At 48.6% G+C, this 18083-nt stretch overlaps 1 protein-coding gene across 1 annotated transcript; it reads left to right on the top strand.

The window, feature by feature from the left end:
- Window positions 1-1241: 1241 nt before the first annotated feature.
- Window positions 1242-10830, top strand: RHOU (ras homolog family member U). The gene is made up of 3 exons (XM_043477206.1): window positions 1242-1696; window positions 3216-3274; window positions 8527-10830. Exons 1-3 carry the CDS (start codon window positions 1444-1446, stop codon window positions 8980-8982), a joined length of 768 nt encoding a protein of 255 aa, XP_043333141.1. The 5' UTR covers window positions 1242-1443; the 3' UTR covers window positions 8983-10830.
- Window positions 10831-18083: the final 7253 nt, after the last annotated feature.

Here is an 18083-nt window from a genome sequence, read left to right as displayed (position 1 = left end):
TTTTGCTTTAAGGACACTGGGTAAGAAAGAACTCAGGTTCTGGAGCCCGACTGCTTGAATCCTGGCACTACCACTCCCTAGTTTGTGAGACCTCAGCATTTTATCTAGTACCTCTGTGCCTCAGATTTTCTCATCCTGTACCCATAAAATGGGCTTTCCCAATGACTCAGAGGTTAAGAATCTGCCTGTAATGCAGGAGACGAGGGTTCAATCCCTGGGTCAGGAAGATCCCCTAGAGAAGGAGATAGCAACCCACTCCAGTATTCTTGCCTCAGAAATCCCATGGATAGAGGAGCCTGGTGGACTTTGGTCCATGGCGTTCGAAAAAGAGTTGCGCACGACTGAGAGACTAACAATTTCACCCATAAAATGGGTATAACTAATGATGAGATGACAGTAATTAGCTCATGCGGAGTGCTTACCAGTGTCCAGCTCAACGTTTATTAGTTACTGTGACTTTTATTATTAGTATCACTATTTCTGCTCACAGTATGAGCCTCTTCTCACACCACAGCATAAATCTCTGGGGAACCTTTGCGTCTAGACTATGCCCAGAGAGGTTTCCCTGTCTTTCCGATGGATTGTTGACTAAATGTAGGAGGAAGGAGTCAGAGAAAAACGGATTCCCGCCCCCCCCCCAATAATATCAATGTCACCAAATTACATTTAAGTAGATGAAAGAATTGGGGCTATAAAGCCATCTGTTGGCTCAGGGCATCCTCAAAAGTCACACTAGCATTAACAGTGGACCTGCGTTCCTTTGCTCCCAAATGATAGATGAATGCATTAGAAGGACCAAAATCACACGATGGGCTTCGGCTGCATAAAAGTTGCCTATTAACTCTGCCTCCTTCCGACGACTGTCGCCCAGGCCCTGCACTGCGCCCTCGGGTGGAGCGCTGTAGCCTGCGAGGCAGGGACCGCTGGGAGGAGGGGGCGCGGGGCCGGGAGGAGCAGGGCCGTCGGCCGCTTGGGCGCAGGAGGCGGACCGCGAGCCCCTCGGCGGTGGCGGCAGGGTCGGCGCCGGGAAGCCGCCCTCCGCTGGCCTGGTTCCTCGGCACTGCCCAGATTGGGCACCTAGGGATCCCCCGTGGGTGTCGGGGTCCCTGTCCCCGGTCGCGGTCCCGCCCCAGCGCGCGCGGCTCCGGCTCTAGCGCACCGCGCGGCGCGCAGGCGGGGGCGCTGTGGGCCCGACGCCGGGACCTAGCGGCCGCCCCGCCTTCTCTCCGCGCCCGCCCCCCCGCGCGCCGGGCCGCCGGGAAGCAGGAGGAGACAGCGCCGGGCCCCGCGCCGCTCGGTCCGCAGTCCTCAGCCGCAGAACAGAGCCGGCGCCGCCGGAGCCTGAGCCCAGCCGGACCCACCCGACCGCCTTTGTCTGCACCGCGCGGCCGGAGCCGCGGCCCCCGGGTCGGGGACGGCTCCCCCCGCGGCGGGCGCGGGCCGATGCCCCCGCAGCAGGGGGACCCCGCGTTCCCGGGCCGCTGCGAGGCGCCGCCCGTGCCGCCCCGCCGGGAGCGCGGGGGCCGTGGGCCCGGGGCGCCGGGGGGCCGGGGGCGCGCGGGCGGCGCCGAGGGGCGCGGCGTCAAGTGCGTGCTGGTCGGCGACGGCGCCGTGGGCAAGACCAGCTTGGTGGTGAGCTACACCACCAACGGCTACCCCACCGAGTACATCCCCACCGCCTTCGACAACTTCTCGGGTGAGCGGGGCCGCGGGTGCTGGGCAGGGGGGCCCGGGGACGCAGGGCCGCCGGGAGCGGGAGTCTCAGCCCGGGCGCGGGGAGCGGAGGGCGCCTCGCGGCTCGGGGACGGACGGCGGAGCCGCGCAGGTCGCGCCCAGGTGGCCTGATCAGTTCCTGAGTCGAGCAGTTGCGTCAGGCCGACGTGGCTGGCGCCGCTGCCGCCTTTCGATCGGAAGGTGACGCGCAGGTGCCATTACCTGTGATTCGAGGGTCGGTCTTTCCCAGTCAGCGGCTGCTCTCCCGAGGGCGTCTCCACTTTCAAGAGCCGCGGAGAGCAGGGACGAGAGTGGATTTAGTGAAAATGGCATTGGAGGCGCTGGGGAAGGCTAAGTTTTGGATTAAACCAGGATAGTAAAGATGACTTCTTGTCTCTGAGTCCCACCGCCCCGGTTGGCGCTGTTTTTGATTCTTAGTGTCTTTTCGGTATCTCTTAAGCTCCTGAAAGCTCTTATGTATGCGGTGCTATGTCATTTGGTTTGTAGCCACCAAGATAAAATGATCCTTCATCTTGATTTTTCAAGTCTTCTTGAAATTTATGAAAAAGTTAACATCCATGGAAGCTGGAGTGAAATGCTTTCTCTTGTTCTTTAAAAACAAACAAAAAGAACTTCTTGATCTTTCACAAAGTTTTGATGGCAAGGACTTGCTGGAGGCACCCTAGGTAAAGCAGTGCTGTGCTGGTGGGTTTCCCACCAATACCATTTTTGTGTGTGTGTGTGTGTGTGTGTGTGTGTGTGTGTGTGTGTGAATCCCCTTCCTTAACTGAGCAGTACAAACATTTATAAACAATTTAGAAAGTTGTATTGAGACGAAACTGAGTGCTTCATCAAATAGAGCTCTCTGAGCAGCGCTCTGATGCAGGCCTCTCCCCAGATACCCCTTCCTAGTGGAAAAGTGGACACGGTTTCCTTTTCTCGCTTAATCCTCTCTTTGAGCTGACATGAAGAGATAAGCGGTGACCTCCTTTATAAACAGGACAATACCGGCTGCCTGTGTTTACACATGTTCTCAAAACAAGCTGCGCTTTTGTGACAGACCCTGAAGTCACCAAATGTTTCCCAAGGGAAAACAGAGTTATTTGTGAGGTTTTCTCCTGATTTAAAACCATGAGGTTGGTTCCCACTTACCCCCCAGTGTTGTTTTTGCGTTTTTTGAAACACGTGCCATAGGAAAATAAATCTTCTGGGGTTGGGAGAAAACTCAGACCCTTCCAGGGTGCCATCAAAGGCCCTGGGCCTCTCTGCCTTCTCTGGGGGCATGGAGCAAATTGCTGGCCTGGCAGGTTTGGATTAAAAAAAAAAAAAGCTTCCATGGAGTCCCCTTGTTTTAGGCAAGTCTTGAATTTGTTGGGGCCCCAGAATAGGAGCTGAAGGGTTTGGAGTGAGAGTGTTCATACAAACTAAAATTATTGTTCTTCTGGAAAGGGTTAAAAGAGACCCTCCCAACTACTGACAGTCCTCTCTGTCTTATTTTTAAGCTGTGGTTTCCGTGGATGGGCGGCCGGTGAAACTCCAGCTCTGTGACACTGCAGGACAGGTCAGTATCACATCACTGCTCAGTGCTGGGCAAGAACAGGGCCTTTAAAGGCCTTCAAATACTGCCCCTTCTCCTTTACTGGGCCATTCTAGAGCCCCACCCCCTCCTCACAGAGGGTGGAGGTGGCGGGGACAGAGCCCCACACCAATAAAACAGGGTTTGGCACCGCTCCTTGTGGGCGGGGCAAGGGAAACAGGGTGAAGGGCGGTTCTTATCTTCTGGGAGTTTCTGATCTTATTTACTTTCTGGTTTTTATTAAAAATTGTCAATGATGCTTTGTACTCATTTCTCAGAGTAAGTTGGCGATGCCTTATAATCATTTTATTAAAGGTCAGCAAACCAAATTCTTAAGATATTGACTCAAGAAAAAGATGGCGTTCATGTCAGTAAGTGTTAATATTTCCTTTCCTAACCTGGAGGAATGAATGAACTGGGACTTGGTCCTTCAGAATCGTGAACTTTTATTTTTGTCTTGAGGGCCAGGCACTTGGATGAGACAGCCAGGGATGGGGAGGGCTCAGTATGAAGTCCCCTCTGGGGTGTCCCCGAAGAGCTGGGGTTCTCTAGTCCCCCTGCATGGTGCTTACATCACTGAATTCTCACTGTGTCCTCTGAGAGCCCAGGGTCTGTCTTTGTTGTTGTTTAGTTGCTAAGTTGTTTAGTCTGACTCTTTTGCGACCTGTTGGACTGTAGCCTACCAGGCTTCTCTGTCCATGGGATTTCCTAGGCAAGAGTACTGGAGTGGATTACCATTTCCTTCTCCATGGGATCTTCCCGACCCAGGGATCAAACCTTCATCTCCTGCATTGCAGGTGGATTCTTCCCCGCTGAGCCATCAGGGAAGCCCCTAGGGTCTGTCTTTAGAGCTTGCCAAAGCCACAGTTAATAAGCACGTATTTTCTCCAGTACTTGCTAGAGTTTGAGAAAGTGCTGGGGTAATTTATCGACAGATAGAAGTGTTCACTTCCTTTCAAAAATGTCATATGACCACCTACACTTAAGAAGTATCTGACTTTCCAGTGTCCCTAAGAGCCTTCTCCAAACCAGGGCTTCTTAGTCACTTACCCACTCCGGGACAGCAAATTCAGGGCTTTGTTTTTCAAACTTCAAAGTGACACAAGACTGGGCAGCCTCGATCCCCAGCTGAACATTGGTTTGGCAGTGGCCACAGGGCGCATGTCATTGCCTAGCTGCCTCTGCTGTCTCCTTGCCCTTCTACTGGAGCAGGAAAAAAATAAAAAACCAAGCAATCTGTATTTTATTGCATATGAAAGAGAAAAATCAAAGAACATATATCCTTCTCATACTTAATCTTTCTGGATGTCCTGCTGCTATTTATAATTAAAGCTTAATTGCTTTGTATAAATAAAAAATGTTTTTCCTACCTTGGGTCACATTTTCTGATCTTTACACTGAAGGTTGGGTAGCACCTCAATAAACAGAGGCCTCCCTGCTGAAGCAAGAAGTGGCAGTTGAAGAGTCCGAGAATAAGAAGAAGGCAGGAAAACTCAAGAAACCAAAGGGCATGCCTATCTGGGGCCCTTTAGGGAGGAGCAGACAGCCCAGGGCAGGCAGCTCCCACCACTGGCTCACCTGTCAGGTTCTGATGGCAGACACAGCTTCCTGGGCTGGAGTTCCCTGCCTCATGCCTGGTTGGTGCCTGGCCCATAGTGGAGTTTGCTTGTTTGTAGACTGGATTGATAAATGGAGTGCTAGGTCCTGCAAACTTAAGTCATGGCCTGCCCCTTGATGGACTATAGTCCATGGGGGAAAACAAACCATTTAATATTGGATTGGCCAAAAAGTTCGTTTGGATTTTCCAGTAGGAACTTACAGAAAAACCCAAATGAACTTATTGGCCAACCCAACAGAACTTGTGAAGAAATCAGCGAGGTTACAGGAGGAGGAAGGCGACATTGGTTTGAGGGACAGGATGGGTAGACCCAGGAGAAAAACCTCTGAGCAGTTTTGGAAGAGGATTAGGACTTTTACCGGGAACACTTTGTAGAAATGATCCAGAATTATCAAGGAAGAGTTTGATTTTTTTTCTTTAGTGATCTGTTTCAAAGTTAAGGAATCACAAGAATCATTTTAGAAATGGTTTCATGAAAAAGCTTGTAATTTGGGAAATGAAAAGGCTTCAGTGCAAGTTGGCACACTTTGGTTTATTTGGAAATTTTCCTTCTGGTTTCTCAGCAGTGTTTTCGTTGAGATTCACTGTATTTCTTACCTGAAGGAGTGGTTAGTATGCCTAATAGTGTAATGTGTGAGGTCACCATCTACAGATTTACGGAAAACCACATCTTCAAAAAAACCACATCTTCAAACTATGAAAAATACACAGCTGGGGCTTTCCTGGTGGTCCAGTGGTTTAAAACTCTGTGCTCGCCATGGAACTTTGCTCAGTGTTATGTGTCAGCCTGGATGGGAGGGGGGTTGGGGGGAGAACTGATACATATATATGTATGGCTGAGTCCCTTCCCTGTTCACTTGAAACTGTTACAACATTGTTTATCAGCTGTACCCCAATACAAAAAAAGAAAAGTTTCTTCTTGGGGGAAGAAAAGACTCTGTGCTCCCAATGCAGGGGGCCTGGGTTTGCTCCCTGGTTGGGGGAACTAGATCCCACATGCAACTAATGATCCTGCATGCCACAGCTAAAGCCCAGAGCAGCCAAATCAATAAAAATAAATTTAAAAAATACACAACTGGTGAGATAAAGTCAGTTTTTCCCGGGCTCCCCAGCTATCAATTAGTACTTGTTTTGACCATTAGTAAAACTGGACAAGGTGATAGTCTTTTCCTATCCTCCCTACTCCAGATCTGATAACCTCCCTTTTTAAGGGACTTGATTTGACGCCTGCCACGTTTCCAGCCTGTGGTGGCACATTCCCCCAAGCGGTCATCATGGTAGCTTCCTGGGGATAGAGGGACTCAAGCTGCCTCCTTTCCAAACACTAGGAGAATGTGGGCACAGGTAGCTGTTGCCTGGGAATCAGACATAAGTTTCACATAGCAGCTGAGAGCTGGAAAAATAACTAGGAATTGCTTCTTATGCCTTAGGGTTTTCTTGGGGGCCTGGTGTGCATATAAAAAGTGAAAGGGAGTTTTTAACACTGGACTCATTATGGAAATTTCACTGTGATCAATTTCACTCCAGTGGAATTTCACTCAATTGATCAGACTGCAGTAGCCTGTCCAATAGCAGGTGAAAACTCTTCAGCCTTCTGACTCATGAGGCACCTGGGAAAATCTTTATACTTTAAAAAAAAAAAACAAACTCCAGTTGCTGCTAGACTGGTGCGGCTGTCCAGCAACCTGTCAGCCCCACCCAGCCCTACCCTGAATCCCAGGCAAATCTCTGGGTCTCAGAACTCGTTTCTCTAAGGGTCCATTCCAACTGGACTCGTCACACGTACGTGTGTGGCATTTATTTCTGCAAATAGCTAAGGTTTCTGGTCAGGTGGTGAGCAGCAGGGTTTAGTTTCTGCTTTGCTTCCTGAGTCCCTCAGCCAGAACCAGCGGAAGTCTGGGAGCCAGGTTGCCGAGGCCATGCCCCAAGGCCCAGGGCTGGGTTTGCTGTTCTTTTTATTGATAATGCAGCCCCTGATCCAGGGCCCGGCCAGGCATGATGCCTGCCAGCAGTGAGGGCAGAGACTGTCCTGTGCTGCTTTCTTGCAGGCCGCTGAGAACGGAGGGAGCATTTCATTAGAAGATCCTCGGGGCGGGGCTGCTGGCCACCTGGTTGGGCTTCTGTGTTTCTTCTTTCAGCACAAAGTTGGCACTGAGAAATCCAAGACTTTTTTTTTTCTTTTTAACTTTTGCATATAGAATGTGGAGAATTGGCAGTGACGTGGTGAGACGCCGTATTCCTTCCTGAGGATTTAGCTGGTCAACTTCAATATTGTCACTTGGTCATCGCCCTACAAACTGAAATACAGGGCCTCAGATGAGGCACGTAAACTCAAAAGATCCAGGCTTTCTTCATCCCTAGAAAAAGTCCACAGATGCAACAAAACATGCATGTAAATAATAGTTTGTAAATAATCATAAGGGCTTCCCACGTGGCTCAGTGATAAAGAATCTGCCTGCCAGTGATGAGCCACAGAAGATGTAGGTTCAATCCCTGACTTGGGAAGATCCGCTGGAGGAGGGCCTGGCAACCCACTCCAGTATTCTTGCCTGGAGAATCTCATGGACAGAGGAACCTGGTGGGCTACAGTCCATAGAGTTGCATAGAGTCGGACGCGACTGAAGCCAGTTAGCATGCAAGCATGCATTTCCCTGTAAGGACTGAGGCCATGTGTGTCTGTTCCCAACCAAATCCCCTAGGTCTGGTGTCCAGTGTCCAGAGTCCTGTGTGCATCTCTGTTAGTGAATGCGCACAGTGAGGCACTCAGCAGGGTGATGGTTGGTTTATATAGTCAGCTCTGACTTATTCCATTCAGTTCTTCTTGGAAGTAGGATGGGTATGCCCTTTCTCTGGTCCTTTATCTTCCCAAAGCATCATTTCTGGAGGCCTCTGGGGTTCGCAGAGAGAAAATAAGGGGAGGGAAAGTAAGAGAAAAGGAAGGAGGGAGAAAAAGATAAAGTGAGATAAAAGGTGTATCCAGCAAGTGTGAGAACGTATTCATTTGTGTTGTAAGTGACATTGAGAGGCACACATTCTCTGGGTCGCTGTGAGAGTGTCCAAGCCTAGGTCCTCAACTCCAGTCCTGTGTCTGAGTCCCATGATTCTGCACCAGATGTGCCCTGAGTGTGCCCTGGGTATGCACGGCACAGATGGGATGAAGCGAGCCAGGCTCACAGCTGCCATGAGGATGGGCAGAACTACTGAGTTCACAGACTGGGGTTTCCTGGGGACTGCGTGAAGCCCCGAGGATCAGTGTGGGTGCCATCTACATTTTAAAAGCCTGACTAAGTACCAGAGTTGAAGCAGTAAGTCTGAGTTACTCTGGCCTGAAGGCTAGAGAAAGTAAATTTTATTTTGAAAATCCATCTAACATAAGGACTTTTTCTACAGTAAGTTGCAAGCAGGTCCTGAGCAGTGAGGAAGGTTTTTGGGCAAGTTTGGCAGAGTTGGGAGTGAGGCCCCGCTTGGCAGCAGGGGCCTTTATAGGACTCTGGTTCTTCCTTCCACTGCCTGTGGGCTTTCTGTTACCTGCCAGACCCTTTCCAGAAAAATGTTCAAATGGTCTCTGTGCTGATAACTGATGTGAAAGATAACATTTGGGTGCTTGACTCCCTTGTAGGATGAGTTTGACAAGCTCCGGCCTCTGTGCTACACCAATGCCGATATCTTCCTCCTGTGCTTCAGTGTCGTGGGTCCCTCCTCCTTCCAGAACGTCAGTGAGAAATGGGTGCCAGAGATCCGGTGCCACTGTCCCAAAGCCCCCATCATCCTTGTGGGGACACAGTCGGACCTCAGAGAAGACGTCAAAGTCCTCATCGAGCTGGACAAGTGCAAAGAGAAGCCGGTACCCGAGGAGGCGGCCAGGTTGTGTGCCGAGGAGATCAAAGCCACCTCCTACATTGAGTGCTCGGCCTTGACTCAGAAGAACCTCAAAGAGGTCTTCGATGCAGCCATTGTGGCCGGCATTCAGTACTCGGACTCCCAGCAGCAGCCAAAGAAGTCCAAGAGCAGGACTCCCGACAAGATGAAGACCTTGTCCAAGTCCTGGTGGAAGAAGTATTGCTGTTTCGTATGATGCTGATGGGGACCCCAGCAGGCTGTGTTCCAACAAAACCCACACTAGAGGCTATATTAGCTGAAATGACTCTTTGACTGTGTAGGACTTGTATAGTGAGCGCGTGTGTATATGGATTATAGGAGGTGCTCCAATTTATGTTCTTCTTTCTTGCATTTGACCTTCTTGTTTGTTTGAGCTGAGGGATGATATACTTATGCAAGATATCTTGAAGTAAGTTAAGAATTTTTCATAACTCTGGAAATTTAGAGCTTTAGACCTTTTGATTAATTTATATCTAATATGAAAAAGGCACACCTTTGCTATGAGATAACACACGGAAGAGCAAAGAGGAAATGTGTGGTTAGCCATCCCTTCCCTGAAGGCTGGCTATGGTCAGAGTAACTCAGCTTTGAAACCTCATACTTTTTTCCCCTTTATTTTAAGGGAAAAAAATCTGAGGAAAAAAAAAAGATTTCTGCCTGTAAAACCTCAAATCAGACACTTTGGTTATATTCTTTTACTCCATTGCTTAAGATTTAAAAATAACCAACAGAAAACATCCCACTGACAATGGTCCTGTGTAGACCAAAAAGGAAAAATTGTTGATGGGGGTTTTTCATCCTGAAATCATGTGAACAGCCAGAATGCCATGAGGAGTGCAGTGGCAGCCCGGAGCTCTCTTTTCTTTAGGGAACGAACGACTCACATTGAGACCAGAGTGTGATGTTTGCTGTCATGCACGTGAGCCAAGCTGCCTGAACCTGTATGATGACAGTGCTCAGGAGACCTGCCTGGATTGGTTCTAAACTTCTGGGCTTTCCCTGCCCCACCTTCAGGGAAATGAACACTCTAGCAGGGCTGGAGCAGGCAGGTGTTTCGGGAAATGAAACAAAATGTCTTTTTTTTTTAAAGTCAGCCCAAAGGTACTTCTTTGTGTACACACATGAGCACAGATATATATGTGGCTGTTCTTGCTGCAGATTCAGACTTTTAACTATGGAAAAAAAAAAACGTGGCCACAGGAACAGCTGTGATGGAAGCCTGGCTTCCTCTTTTAACACTTTTTAGAACAGAACTCTTTTTAATGATACCTGAGATGTGATTCTAAGTGTATCTTCACACATTATGGAGCCTATGTTAAAACATGTACATCTCTTAGAACCTGTTTTAAAATGAATGCCTCTTCAGACCTACTAAACCCACAGATACCTCTCAGGAGCTGGCCACAGAGACAGTGTGTAGGTCAGGGGCCGTGGAGTTGGTAGTGGCCGGGACCACAGCACCCTTGCTCACACTTTCTACACTGTAGAGCAGTCAGAAAACCACAGACTGTGACATATTTGTGTTGTTCCAAGTGGTGGCTTTTAGGGCTTTATGTTCTGGGGGAAAAAACGTGCCACATCGGGGGAGCAGGTTTACTTTGGGATGGGGTTGCTTCTGAGATGCTGAGAAGTAGCTGAAGGCAAGTTGTGATGTCAGGCTTGCACTGGTGATGCAGATCTACCAAAATCTGCCAGTAACTGGGGAAATTTCTCTAGTGCCCATAGGTAGAGGAGTTTATCTTTCTGTGGATCTTGTCCTTTTTATATTAAAAAAAATCCAATTTGTGTTTCTTCATATAAAAAGTAAATGATCAGGCTATACTTTAGGTTAGGGGCTTCTTTTTTTCTGTTAGTAAATAAAATTAACTAATTTCTTCATTTAAAAACTGAAATACATACTGTTTACTATTTATTTTTCAGTACACTGAAATTGATATCATAGTGTCCTGAAGCATTTAGTGAATAAAATGCTGAGTGAATACAACCTGAGTGAATAAAATGACTCCATTTGTGGAAATGCCACAAATGGACCCAATGAAATGCATCTGAAGCTTGGTGATTGGTTCATGAACTCGTGAACTTCCCAGATGGGGCTCTGCCCGCCATGGTGTGAAGTGGGGTGACGGAGGGCTATCTGACTGGTAAGTGATTTCAAACAGTATTTTTATATTAAAGCAAATGTCATGGAGTACAATGCAAGTTAATTTTTAAGACCGAACACAAAACTTGAAAGAAATTTTATGCCTGCAACAGCATGTGGGGCCACTCTTGGTCTGCTGGAGTGGGAAGCCTTTGCCACCCTCTGCCTTTAGGACCACTGATGGCCAGTGGTTTGTGAGGAACACCTTTGTGGCCTAGGTTCTAGAGCTTTACTCAAGTGTTTTATTCTTAACTTAGCTTGATTAGAGCTAATCCCTTAGCTCTAATGAGCTGTCCCATTAGAGCTAAAAATCTAGAAGGTTGACATTGAAATGCAACAGGTTTTCGTATGTTGCCAAATTTGTAAGAGTACAGGTGGGACTGTAGTTGACATTTTCATCCCTTTTTACTTCATGATGAAAAGGGAGACTTGGGCAGAAAATTTTTTTTTGGCTGCACTTTGCAGCATGCAGGATCTTAGTTCCCCGACCTGGGGTTGAACCCGTTGAACCCTCCCCTCTGCATTGGGAGTGCAGAGTCTTAACCCCTGAACTGCCAGGGAAGTCCCCAGAATGTTTTAAAAGTATGTGCTTGAGTTTTTGATTTACTTCCAAGCTCAAGCGTTGTTAAATTTACTGTTTGATATTATTGCGTAGCAGACTATCAGAGTTGTGCTTTGGGAAATGCCCTGCGTTAAGCTGCGCAGGCCAGTCATAATGTAACAATACAGGGTCCACCCTTTTCACCAAGTGTGTGGAAATGAACCTTTTGTAATGTTAATTGCTGTGCCTGACAGACTTAAGAGAAATTTCTAAGCTCTTACACAGGGCAGGTCTTCTCCCCTAAGTCATGCTTTTCTTTTTTTAAGCAAAAATAATGGTGAGCAGAACACTCCTTTTGAAGATGCTCTCCGGGTGGTAGCAAACAAATTCTGACCTACAGCTCTTAGGGCACCTGCCTTTTCTACTAAAGAATTTCTCTGGAAGTGAAGAGAACATAAGGGAGAACACGTGGAGAAGCAGGCCCCAGAGGTGTCCTGGGAATGTGTCCCCAGCCAACATTAGATGCCTGTTCAGGGTGAGGGGTGAGAATTCCAGGGCTACGGCTGACACGAGCAGCCTCTGGATCTTCGTGTGTGAGGGGCCAAGTGCTGGCCTCCATCCCTGTTCTCGGAGCTGAGTCCAGGCTCAGCAGCGCTGAGTGTGGGGTGACGCTGAGGGCACGGAGGAGCCTTGGTTTCCTCCTGTGTGGACAGGGCTGCCCTGCTCACTGGGCTGTTGGTGTCCTGGGTGACAGCATGTGTGCACATGCGGGGTGAGCGTCCAAGGGTGCCCTGGGCCCCGCCAGCTTCACAGTGAAGGCCAGCAGGGCTCCGGATCCCTCATCTCCAGGGCCTGGACAGCACTCCTGGTCACCTAGTGAAGGGCAGTTCAGTCTCCTTTGTTCCTTGTGTTGCCTCTGATCTCAGGATATGGTTTCTTTGTATCCCCTGACCAGTCAACCACAATGGACTGGAAAACTGGGCAGAGAGCAACTCAACCCATTGCCCATCTGCTTGTGTTCCAGAGTGCTGAAAGGCAGCGAGCCTCCTGGCCTCCATGGGCAACCTGACCCTTGCCCAGAGCAGCCTGGAAGTCTCTCCTCCCTCAGTCCCAGTCCCATCTCCCTTATCTGGGACAGGCCTTCCCAGGATACAAGAAGAGAGTTCTCAGTCCCTCAGAGGAGTTCAGAATGTCTCCACAGAGATGACTTGAAAGGAGGGGAGAAAAGTTTTCTAAAATGAATAGCAGCTGCAAAGGCCCTGAGGCAGAGCAGCGTCTGGCCTGTCCTGGGGGCCTGTGCAGGCAGGGGGTTGGGGATGCCGTGATCTCAGAGAGAGGCAATGATCCCGCGGTCAGGCTGTTTGGGCTTGAATCCTGGTTCTGCTGCTTCCTGGTTGTGGTTCCTTAAGTAGCTTAACCTCCTAATCTCTCTGTGCCTAAGTGTCATGTCAGTACAGGGGCAAGTGTGGCGCCTGCCCCAGTGGCTGATGGGTTGTTGTATATAAAGGTTACAGGGGCCCATAAGCCCTAGGAAACATCCGCTCATTTTTTTGTAATGTCTTCTGGTCAAGACACACAGTTGATTCAACTTGGCGACAGGCCCCTAAAGGCTTTCATCTTCATCTCTGTTAAATTTTATGAGGCTTATACTTTTTATGCTTAATAACAAATTCATTTTTCAATTTCCACTCATTTTTATAGAAGAGAGAAATACTTCAATTACTCCAGGTACATGGCACAGGGTGAATGGGTGGGTGGCAAATGTGCTGGCTCCTCACCCCTGGCTGGAAGGTACCAAGACCCAAGACTACGATCAGAGCCCCGAGGTAGCCTGGGGTGTCGAGCGAGGCTGGAAAGTGGGTGTGGGGCCCTGCATTCCCAATCAGGCTGGGCCTCCCTCCACCTGCTTCACTTGGGAAGGCCTTGCCCAGCCAAACGCACTCTTGTTTTTGTGCTCTTTTGAGCCATTTCTAGAACCTTTGTTTATTGGAGTTACCAACTGCAACATCCCCTGTCACCCCAGGAAGCATCTACCCCTAACAATGAAACCAGGTCCTGAAGACGTGGGTCTGCATATAACAGAGGTGCATGGGTGGGAACAAATGCTCCTCCTAAAAGGAGGCACATTCCTGGGTAGCATCTCCTCTCAGTCCCCTCTAATGCCCCATGGCCACTTCAGAATTAACTCACTGTTGAGGTTGTTATGTTACAAATGATGACAAACTCAGTGGCTTTAAAAAAGTGCAGATTTCTTACCTCTGGTTCTAGAGGTAAGATTCTGAACTGGGTCTCCCTGGCTGAAGTCAAGTAATGGCCGGGGCTAGGGTCCTATGTGCGGGTGCGGGGGGACTCATCCTCTCCCTTATTGGAGCTCTGTGCTCACCTGTGTTCCTTGACTTGGGGGCTTCCTCCACCTTCAAAGCAGTGATGGCCCGTCAAGTCTTCCTCATGTGGAATCCCGCTGACGCTTTGACCTCCCCTTCCACATCTTTTTGTATCGAGTTGACCCAGAGGGTCCAGGGTGATCTCATCTCAGGGTCAGGATGGGTGATTGTAATTCCACCTGCAACTTTAATCTCCCTTTACTGTGTGGCCCACCTGGGCACAGAATCCAAGGCTTAGGGTGTGGATATCTCTGGGGGTCATTCTGCTGACCACAGTCATCCTCCGTCTCATGGCTCTCCATCACCCCATCCTCTGAGCCCCTGTGCTCACAACACACCAACATAGCCACTCACTGGTCCAAACAAGAATCGGTCATCAGCCCAGACTCCCTTACCTGCACGTTCTCACCTGATGGGCCACCAGGTCCTGTCTGTTGGATGTCATCCTCATTGTCCTCCCCTTTCTGCCACCAGGGTGCTGCCACTCAGCACCCTCCTGACTGCCGCCTCCTGTCTCTTCCTCTAGCCCAGACCATTTGGCTTCTCTCCATGGCACCTGTGGGCCAGCAGGGACTTTTTTTTTTTTTTAATAAGATTAGCTTTTCATGACACTCCACGTTTAGCATTGATCTCCAAACATTTTATTATGCCTTCGAATTTTGCCAATCTCACACGATAATAGTTGCACTTTTACAATTTCTATCAAAATACATAGTGAAAAAGAGCTCATGTCATTATAATTTTCAAAGCCTTTGTGAATTAAAAAATGACATTCATTTCATTTTGTGTTTGGTAACACTTTCAGTAGGTATGGCATTAATCATGAAGCGTCTACATACAATTGAAAAGCAGGAGAACATTTATGTGCTTGGGGTGCCTGTGGACCTTCCCATCCCATCATGAATGCCACTTCCCCAGGCTCTGTGGCCCTCAGGTGGCAACCACAGGCCTGCAGAGCCTCCTGCTCAGGATCTCAACTCCTGTCTGCCGTGTATGTCCTGCCCCTGTCCCACCTGCTTCACACCCCAGTGCCCCTAGATGAACCCTATACTCTTATGTGCCTGGACTTCGGTGCATTCACCTCCACAGTGTGGAAGCCCTCCACGAACATGTCTGTAAAAATCAGCCCCTCCTCAGTCTCAGGGTTAGTACCACCTTCTCTGAGGAGCATTCTGATGCCCCCTGCAGACTAGCTTCTAGTGTCTCTCTGCAAAGCGGACATACTTTTAGGAAAACATATCAATCACATGTAGCTTCCTCCAGCCTTCAGAAAAGGTCCCCTCCACATGCTTTTACTCCTCAGATGGGGGCTCCCAGACACTGGACCCATGGCCCTTCCTCCTTCTTTGCCCTCTTCTCCCTACTAATTGGTACCTGGATGATACCTGTTTTCCTTTTGCTGAACATAGGTACAAGAGTGAAACAAAAGCAAAACCCAATAAAGGACAGTCATGTGTGTGCGTGTGTTCAGGTGTTAGGGATGCTATGATCTGCCACTGGTAGTTGAAGGCCAATGTGAAGATGGTCTCCAAGGATGTGAAGGACAGGGCCTTCAGGGTGTCCTCTTCATACTCAAATAAATTGATAAGTGAACACAAAGTGGAACTAGGCAGAGAGACCGGCTCCAAGGCCAACAGAACTTGGGGACCAGCTGCCTGAACTCACAGCCACATGGAGAGGGTTCCTGGCAGGTGTTGGCTGAAGTCTTGGTCCAGATGGGAGAAGGGGGTCCCCGGGCAATGTCAGCAGGATGCTCCTTGACTTTACTGGTTGACCAAGGATGGATTTGCCAGGTCTTCCCTAGTTGGGTGAGAGCTGCTGAGGGAAGTGGTCAAAGATTGTGAATATTTCTGGTCCCACTGGCAAAAGGGCATCTCAGGAGGTCTCCAAATGGAGGGTACTGCACCCACCATACCAACTACTCGACTTTCCCTTTCCAAGACAGTGCTTTGTCGTATCATCTCAGTTGAGTGACTTCTGATCTGAACTTGGGAGAAAATATATTGAAAATGCTGATGTAAATATGTTATGTCTTTGCCTAGTTTCACAGAAGGTGGAGAAACATTCTCCATAAGGCCCATTCTAGGATTTCCTCTCAATCAAACAGCTGGCTGTGTAACATTAATTTAGCAGTTGGTGGTAGTCACTCCAGAAGCATCCCTGAGGGCACATGTCCTTCCTGTCCTGCTGCTCTGGAACCTTTACACTTCCAGCACAATGAGAACTTAGATGCTTGTGTGGACCCCCTGAAACCTAAGTTGTCTTCATAAGCCTAAGCATCAATAACACTCTGACAGGTGCTGAGTAATAACTGGTTCAGGTGTTAATTTTAAGATGGGAACCATTATCATTTGTGGCTGATGGGAGGGGACTGTGGTGCTTGGAAGCAAATACCACACATGATGTTTTACCATGGAAATCAGGAAGCCTGATGCTACTGGATTTATATTTCACCAGATCCTGCTGGCTGGGCCTGAATTCCATTTTGAGCCTGCTGAAGGATCGGGAGAGGCACTTGGTGGGGCTTCAAACCCTACTGTCTAAAGTGTCAGCAACCATAGCAATGACAACGGAAACAGTTTGGCTTGGGTTTATTTATCAAAGATTTAATTGGTAAAGATCACACACACACACACACAATTATACAATCACCCAGAACCCCCAGACAGTTCCCTCCACTCTGACTTCCCCACACCCTACTGTCCCTTCCCTCTCCTCACCTTTCTGAGTTCCTGCTTTTCATTCTGGATGAACTCTCAGTCTGGACCACAGAGCCAGGAGGACTGTATACAGGCTCGTATTGTTCATACATGATGGAAACCAGACCTGGTGACTCATAAGTGGATTTTCAAAGCATTTATTTGATCAACACAATTTACCTCCTCTGTCATTTTATTTCAGAATCTGAGGGATGAAGATGGGTGTGGGGATATGACTGTCTTTGGGACAACCTCCCATGGTTGTTAAGACTGGTCCTTACCCAGGTTAGATGGTCTTTGTGTTGGCAGGAACCAGGCTCTTGCCTGCACCACCTCACTATCACCTCCACGCTGATGGGTGCTGAGCATCAAGTGTGTCTATTTCAAAATGGGGAAAAGTAGAAGGGGGTCAATTATTGATTGGATAAACAACTGTTTGGGTGAAACAAGTAAATTTTTCCTTGTAAAATATTGGTAGAGGAGACCAGGGAACAGAGAGGGTTGATAAGAGGAGAAAATGTTTGGGTGATATTATAATATCTGACAATTATGAAGGGCATTCATTTCTTCAGCATGAAGAATATTTTACTTATTTCCATAACCTGTCTAAATCTTCTCTAAATCACACTGTGATATAAATGAATACAGACATATAATACAATGTCTCTCCTAACCTCACATCACCCATGATGGGCACACATTAGATTAGCTGCTATTATTTTTAGAGAAACAAAAAGACTAATTTGCTAAGGACGGAACTCGAGGATTTAGTGGTAGAACTGTTACTCAGCAAGGGTATTTTAGGCCTGAATTTCCTTTTTCCTTCCTGCTCTTGTACAGAAGATATAGATGAACCTTTAAAAACCCTAGTGGGGATGTACTAAATCAAGGATCTATTTCTGTAGAGCAAGCCACCCCCTCACTTAGCTTCAGGGCTCAAACAATAGCTGCTTATTCCGCTCTTGTGATCCAGTGGGCTGGCTGGGCACAGCTGGGCAGTTCTGCTGAGGTCACATGCAACTGCGACCTTCCTCGGGGAGACCATCCAGAGAACCCTCAGGTCTCTCACTGTTCCCTTGAATCTTCCAACCTGAGTTTCTTTGCAGCATGGAGGCTGACTTCTGCAAACATGTGTGCAAGGGCTCACCAAGCCTGTTTGCACTGTGCTTTTTAATGTCTCTGGGTCCAAGCAAGTCCCAAGGCTAAGCCCAGAGGCAGTTCGGGTGGGAGGGGTAAGTGTTGCACAAGTATGTGAACACTGGGAGGGGGTTTTCTTGGGGCCCACCGACTGGACTGACGAGGGGGAAGTTGGGTTCTGAGGCTGCCAGGGCTGGTGCAGCCCGTTGCTCATGTCTGTCCTGGGTGAAGTGTGGAGAATCCGGCTGGTCAGGCAGTTAGGACTTCTGCAGATAAAAGGTGTACTTGTCACTCACATTGTTTTCTTTGGGGTCAATTCAAATGGGCAACACAATGTGCTGCCTACAACTCTCACTGAATCTTCCTCCTCTGGGCGGAGAGCACCTGCCTAAAATG

This window comes from Cervus canadensis, chromosome 8 (assembly GCF_019320065.1).
Source record: "Cervus canadensis isolate Bull #8, Minnesota chromosome 8, ASM1932006v1, whole genome shotgun sequence".
Taxonomy (NCBI): Eukaryota; Metazoa; Chordata; class Mammalia; order Artiodactyla; family Cervidae; genus Cervus; species Cervus canadensis.
Note: the sequence above shows the minus strand (reverse complement) of the source record. Positions and strands in the feature narration are given on the sequence as shown.

What these genes read in the sequence shown, in the direction of transcription:
- RHOU (XM_043477206.1), top strand. Translation starts at nt 1,444, where the DNA reads ATGCCCCCGCAGCAGGGGGACCCCGCGTTCCCGGGCCGCTGCGAGGCG. An exon ending in CGCCTTCGACAACTTCTCGG is followed by an intron (nt 1,697 to 3,215) that starts GTGAGCGGGGCC and finishes CTTATTTTTAAG; the next exon opens with CTGTGGTTTCCGTGGATGGG. An exon ending in TCTGTGACACTGCAGGACAG is followed by an intron (nt 3,275 to 8,526) that starts GTCAGTATCACA and finishes ACTCCCTTGTAG; the next exon opens with GATGAGTTTGACAAGCTCCG.